The sequence below is a fragment of the Nanorana parkeri genome, unplaced genomic scaffold (assembly GCF_000935625.1).
Source record: "Nanorana parkeri isolate BGI_ZX_2015 unplaced genomic scaffold, ASM93562v1 scaffold1212, whole genome shotgun sequence".
NCBI lineage: Eukaryota > Metazoa > Chordata > Amphibia > Anura > Dicroglossidae > Nanorana > Nanorana parkeri.
In genome coordinates this window covers 317,834-324,096 of record NW_017307480.1, presented here as the reverse complement: position 1 = coordinate 324,096, position 6,263 = coordinate 317,834, and the positions used below count along the sequence as shown (strand labels likewise).

General features: G+C 50.6%; 1 protein-coding gene across 1 annotated transcript in view; it reads right to left on the bottom strand.

Annotated features, from left to right (window-relative positions):
* CAMSAP3 (calmodulin regulated spectrin associated protein family member 3) overlaps nt 1-6,263 on the bottom strand; it is a 99,566-nt gene that overhangs the window by 89,842 nt on the left and 3,461 nt on the right. Inside the window, exons 2-4 of the mRNA XM_018568575.1 lie at nt 6,086-6,216; nt 3,090-3,384; nt 2,687-2,772 (exon numbers count right to left, since the gene is read on the bottom strand). Of these exons, the coding sequence (XP_018424077.1) occupies nt 2,687-2,772; nt 3,090-3,384; nt 6,086-6,216 (512 nt within the window). The remainder of the gene's footprint in view (nt 1-2,686; nt 2,773-3,089; nt 3,385-6,085; nt 6,217-6,263) is intronic.

Sequence of the window (6,263 nt, the reverse complement as noted above, 5' to 3'; positions counted from 1 at the left end):
GTCATCATCATGGGGACGGGGGCTTTACAATGCTAACAAGCCTATTGCCATGTAAAAAGGGCTTTTACTATGAAGAACGCTGGGCGGAATCACAGAGGACGCAGGGCAAGGGATGCAAAATCCGACCCTTTGTTATTATTCATATACTATGCAACATATAAAAGGAAGCTTCCCCTTTAATATGTATACAGGTATCACACATACGTAGAGACGTCCATACAGGCACACATACGTAGAGACGTCCATACAGGCACACATACGTAGAGACGTCCATACAGGCACACATACGTAGAGACGTCCGTACAGGCACACATACGTAGAAACATCTGTAGAAAATGGTGTGCCGCCAACAGAGCACGAAGGGTTAACTCATCTAATATTAATGAGCCCACATTAACTTAGTCACTGGTGATCTCCGTGAAGCAGAATGTGTAACGCGTGGATTCCTCCAGCCTGTCCTCCACTTTAACCATGTGATCACAGGGCGCGTCTGGACACGGCACGCAGGGGTTAAGAATTTTTAAAGCTTCTCTTTATAGGGTCAAATACCAACGGGGATCGGGCCGGGGATTGGGCCAGGCGGGCTAGGATATCGGCTACAACAGGATTAGAGGGGGAAGAGCTGACAAGAATATATTTAAATAGCCGTCAAGATAAGAAAGATCCGGAAAGCAGGAAAAGCGAGGATTCTTCTGGTGTATGGAATGAGGAATCTTATCATATATAGCAAAGATCCCAACATACAGAGTGTGATGAGTCAGAGGTCCCGAAGTAGGGATCATATAATGGAACCCAAACATTTCAGATGACGTGTTCATATCATAAAGAGAAATAACCTCCCGGCCCCATAAATGCCCCCAGATCCTAGAAATTCACATGAACTACTTATATCACAATATAAAGAATAATAACCTCCCGGCCCAATAAATGCCCCCGGCCCACGGTTTCATAGGTCCCAAAGTTTCCACTGAATTGCTTAAATCATAAGGGGGGGGGGGACCCCCGCCAGAAAACTCATGGCCAATTAAAAGTCTCCAGACTCCAAGATTTCAAATAAAGGGTTTATAGCTTCCCATTAAAAGCCCCAACTCATAGACCGGGCAATGGTGGTACAGGGTGCCTACTGGTATAGATCATAGACCGGGCACTGCTAGCGTAGGGTGCCTACGCGTATAGATCATAGACCGGGCACTGCTGGCATAGGGTGCCTACTGGTATAGATCATAGACCGGGCACTGCTGGCAATAGGGTGCCTACTGGTATAGATCATAGACCAGGCACTGCTGGTAAACATACCATCCCATTACAAGCCATATCCTACTGGTATAGATCATAGACCGGGCACTGCTGGCGTAGGGTGCCTACTGGTATAGATCATAGACCGGGCAATGGTGGTACAGGGTGCCTACTGGTATAGATCATAGACCGGGCACTGCTGGCATAGGGTGCCTACTGGTATAGATCATAGACCGGGCACTGCTGGCAATAGGGTGCCTACTGGTATAGATCATAGACCAGGCACTGCTGGTAAACATACCATCCCATTACAAGCCATAGATCATACACTGGGCAGCACTGGTACGGATCATACACTGGGCAGCACTGGTACGGATCATACACTGGGCAGCACTGGTACGGATCATACACTGGGCAGCACTGGTACGGATCATTCTATTACAGCAAACACCTGACCTAAAATAAAGAGGGAAAATAACATCCCATTACAAGCCACAGTTCCCAGACTGGTCACCTACTGGTGTGGATCATTCTAACATGACAACGCCTGACCTACAATGAAGAGGAAACATAAGATCCCATTAAAGGCTATAGATCATAGACTGGGCACCACTGGTATAGGGCACTGGTACCACTGGTATTATGACAACACCGGATCTAAAATGAAGACGAAACAGAACATCCCTTTAAAGGCCACAGATCACAGACTGGTCACATACTGGTATAGGGCGCATACTGGTATGGGGCGCATACTGGTATGGGGCGCATACTGGTATGGGGCGCATACTGGTATGGGGCGCATACTGGTATAGGGCGCATACTGGTATAGGGCGCATACTGGTATAGGGCGCATACTGGTATAGGGCGCATACTGGTATAGGGCGCATACTGGTATAGGGCGCATACTGGTATGGGGTATACAACTATGACAACACCTGATCTAAAATGAAAAGGAAACATAAGATCTCATTATAAACCATAGATCACAGACTGGGCACAGACTGGGCATAGGGTACGTACTGGTATAGGCCATTCAACTATGACATCACCCGATCTTAAATAAAGAGAAAAGATATCACCCCATGAGGCCATAGACCATACACTGGGCACCTCCCGGTATAGACCACACACTGGGCACCTCCCGGTATAGACCACACACTGGGCACCACCCGGTATAGACCATTCTATTATGACAACACCTGACCTTAAATAAACAGGAAGCATAAGATCCCAGTAAAGGTCACTGATCACAGGCTGGGCACCTCCTGGCATAGGGCACATGCTAGTACAGATCACAGACTGGGCACCTCCTGGCATAGGGCACATGCTAGTACAGATCACAGACTGGGCACCTCCTGGCATAGGGCACATGCTAGTACAGATCACAGACTGGGCACCTCCTGGCATAGGGCACATTTACAAGGATTAGGGGGGTCCATGTTCCTCTTACCTCTGCCATAGCTTTTGTAGATGAGCCAGCTGAGAGAGGCAGAGATCCTGGCCTGCTGGGCATCGTACACATCCAAAGGTGCTGTCCTTCAGCACCACATGGAGGGGGGACCCGGGGGGGCGTCTGGCGGTCTCCTCCGTTCCTCGCAGCTGTCTCAGGTGCACTGACTGTCTCTCTCCTCCCCTCCCCCTCCTTCTCCGTCTCTCTGTGACGTCACCCTGGGGCGGAGTCTCTCCTTCTTCCTAACAGGTAATTGGGAATGGACAATGGAGGGAAGCGGCCCCGGTGAATGATGACAATGACGTGTGATGTCACCGGGCGATTTATTGTATCCCTCCATTCTATACATTGTAACATGTGACCCGATCATTGCTGGGTCATGGGCTGCTAGAGGTGACCGTACAAAGGTAATGGAAGGACAATATGACACCGACCCGGAACAATGTGATCACCTGATGACTTCACTGGGGGGTCTCCATCTTCTGAACACACCAGGGGGTCTCCATCTTCTGAACACACCAGGGGGTCTCCATCTTCTGAACACACCAGGGGTTCCCCATCTTTTGACCTCACCAGGGGGTCCCCCTCTTTTGAACACACCAGGGGGTCCCCATCTTCCGAACACACCAGGGGGTCTCCATCTTCCGAACACACCAGGGGGTCCCCATCTTCTGAACACACCAGGGGGTCCCCATCTTCTGAACACACCAGGGAGTCCCCATCTTCTGAGCACACCAGGGGGTCCCCATCTTCTGATCAGGACCGTGACTTCACTAGGGGGTCCCCATCTTCTGAGCACACCAGAGGGTCCCCATCTTCTGATCAGGACCAGGGGGTCTCCATCTTCTGATCTTTCCAGGGGGGTCCCCATCTTCTGACCTCACCAGGGGGTCCCATCTTCTGATCAGGACTGTGACCTCACCAGGGAGTCCCCATCTTCTGATCTCCCCAGGGGGTCCCCACCTTCTGAGCACACCAGGGGGTCCCCATCTTCTGAGCACACCAGGGGGTCCCCATCTTCTGAGCACACCTAGGGGTCCCCATCTTCTGATCAGGACCAGGGGGTCCCTATCTTCTGATCTTTCCAGGGGGGTCCCCATCTTCTGACCTCACCAGGGGGTCCCATCTTCTGATCAGGACCGTGACTTCACTAGGGGGTCCCCATCTTCTAATCAGGACCGTGACCTCAGCAGGGGGGGTACCATCTCATTTGTTTTGGCACTCGTTCACGCAACGCAAAGGTGTGAATGGGGACTTATGGTCACCTGGTGATCCTGCCAATAACGCACTTCCTGTCCCTACATGTCTACACTTATATACAATATATTGCCAAACTAAATGGTCCAACATTCCCATAGACACACTCCTAAACCTTGTGGATGCCTTCCCAGAAGAGGCGGAGCTGTTATAGCGGCAAAGGGCGGAGCCAACCCAATATTGAACCCTACGGACTAAGACTGGGATGCCATTACCGTTCATGTGCGTGTAAAGGCGTCCCAATACTTTTGGTAATATAGTGTATGTCTGCGGTTGTCATACACGCTGGACTTCAAACATGTCTGCCTCTGTTCAACTGCAATACGTGTGAGACTGATGGGACTAGTAGTTTACACAACAAAGATTCCATTCCTTGTAAAGTGTATCTAAATGTCCTATATATCGCAGCTCACCAATCCATAGATGTGGCGGCTGCATTCGTTTTCTTTTATCAGGCTTGTGTTCCTTTATTGTCGCCTGTTGATCCCGCCAGTAACACACTTCCTGTCCCTACATGTCAAGTGCATGTAATGGGGGTGAAGAAAGATAGACCAGCACGTATGACAACCATGGATACAGTGTTCTACACGCTGGAGTTCAGACATCCGTGTGGCATGCATGTCCGTGCATAGCCCGGATCCCGGGAGGGAAGGCTCTGCGTGTAATTGTGTGCAGCCACCTGAACATTCCTAGGAGGGGACGCTGCACATGCGGTTACATGTGACCCGTACATCCGTGCAGGTCTGGATGCATGTGCACGCACACCCGTGGCGTGAGCCCATAAAGGCCATCGCCGGTTTTGTTTTGGAGGAGGGGGACTTCAAAAATGTCTGCCGGGTTATTATTTCGGTGTCACTTCCCGTCCCTGTAAGATTTGCGCAGGAAGTGAGGGATGTGCACTGCGTGTGAATGAGCCCTAAACCTAAGGGCTCCGGGGTAAGGCGGCCGGGGTGTACGCACACCTCAGCCACAGGCAAATCCTTTATTGCTGCCCCAGCACCCCTCACTTCCTGTGCAAATCTTACAGGGACAGGAAGTGACACAGAAATAATAATCTGGAAGACATTTTAAGTCCCCCCCCTCACTCCAAAACAAACACACGCACTTGTTTTATGATGTCTGTGTATCAGTGGGGAGATTTCCCTTCACTTCCTGTCCAGGAGAGGAAGCAGGAAGTTGGAAAATTGAGAATTCCCTCCCAGGAACAGACGTGGGCCTTCCCCGGGCTGTGTACATAAGCTATGAAGCTCACAGGTGTCTATAACAGGGGGCAGGCAATCTTCATCTATGTTATATACCAGGGGTAGGCAACCTCGGCCCTCCAGCTACAGCTGAAACTACAAATCCCATGGTGCCTCTCCCTCTGGGAGTCATGGCTGTTGCTTTCAGAGCCTTGCAATGCCTCATGGGCCTTTGCGTTCCGTGAATGCACGCCATGTTCGCGCACGTTCGCGTGCACTTCTTTTCCGGTATTGTCCATTGATTTCAATGGGTGCTACATGTGCAACAAACGCAGGCAAGAAGCTCCTGCGTCAGATTCTGCTACAGGCGTTCACCTTGGTTTGTGCGCATTTAATGTGCGGGGGGGAAAAAACGAATTTTCCCGGCTGCGTTTGGAGTGCCAATCAAAAAAAACGGCACCGGAAGTGCATTGCGTGTTTTTGTTGCGTTGAATCAACGAGCGTTAATGTGTGCGTGACGCGAAGGCGTGAATGGGGACTGAAGTCTCCGGTCACGCAATGCGTTTGCGTTTTCATGAATTGTTTTGCTGCTCGTGCGTTACGTATCTTTTGTTTCGCCAATAAATGTAAAAATAAAGTTTGGGTTGTCAGGGGGCGGGGTTTGTTGTCATGCGCTAAAACGCCCCCATAATACATGCAATGCATCTTTCATGCGTTCCCATTGAAGTCTATGGGGCACCACGTGACATAGGTGTGAATGGGCCCTGTAGGAAAGATCGGGACTCCCTTTGTTGTGCGTTGTCACCCGACGCCCGGCATTCCTGGCATCGCCGGCCGGTGACCTGGGATTAGTAACGCAGCTCAGGTCACTCCGCAGCAGAGGATTGAATGACTTTAAATAGATTCCCAACAATTCCTTTCATCCGGATGAATCTTTGTTGTGAATAATGAAGAGGTTCACCGGAGAGAAACTGGATGAATACCGGGTGAATCACTGACGAAACAAGGTGAACCTGAAGATCCGGCGGGCCACTGGACGAGGATTTCTCATCTACAACAGACACACGTGACGGCTCCAGCCCCCTCCTCACTCTACAAGGTGACCACATGTGACGGCATTGTGTTCATCTAACGGGGGG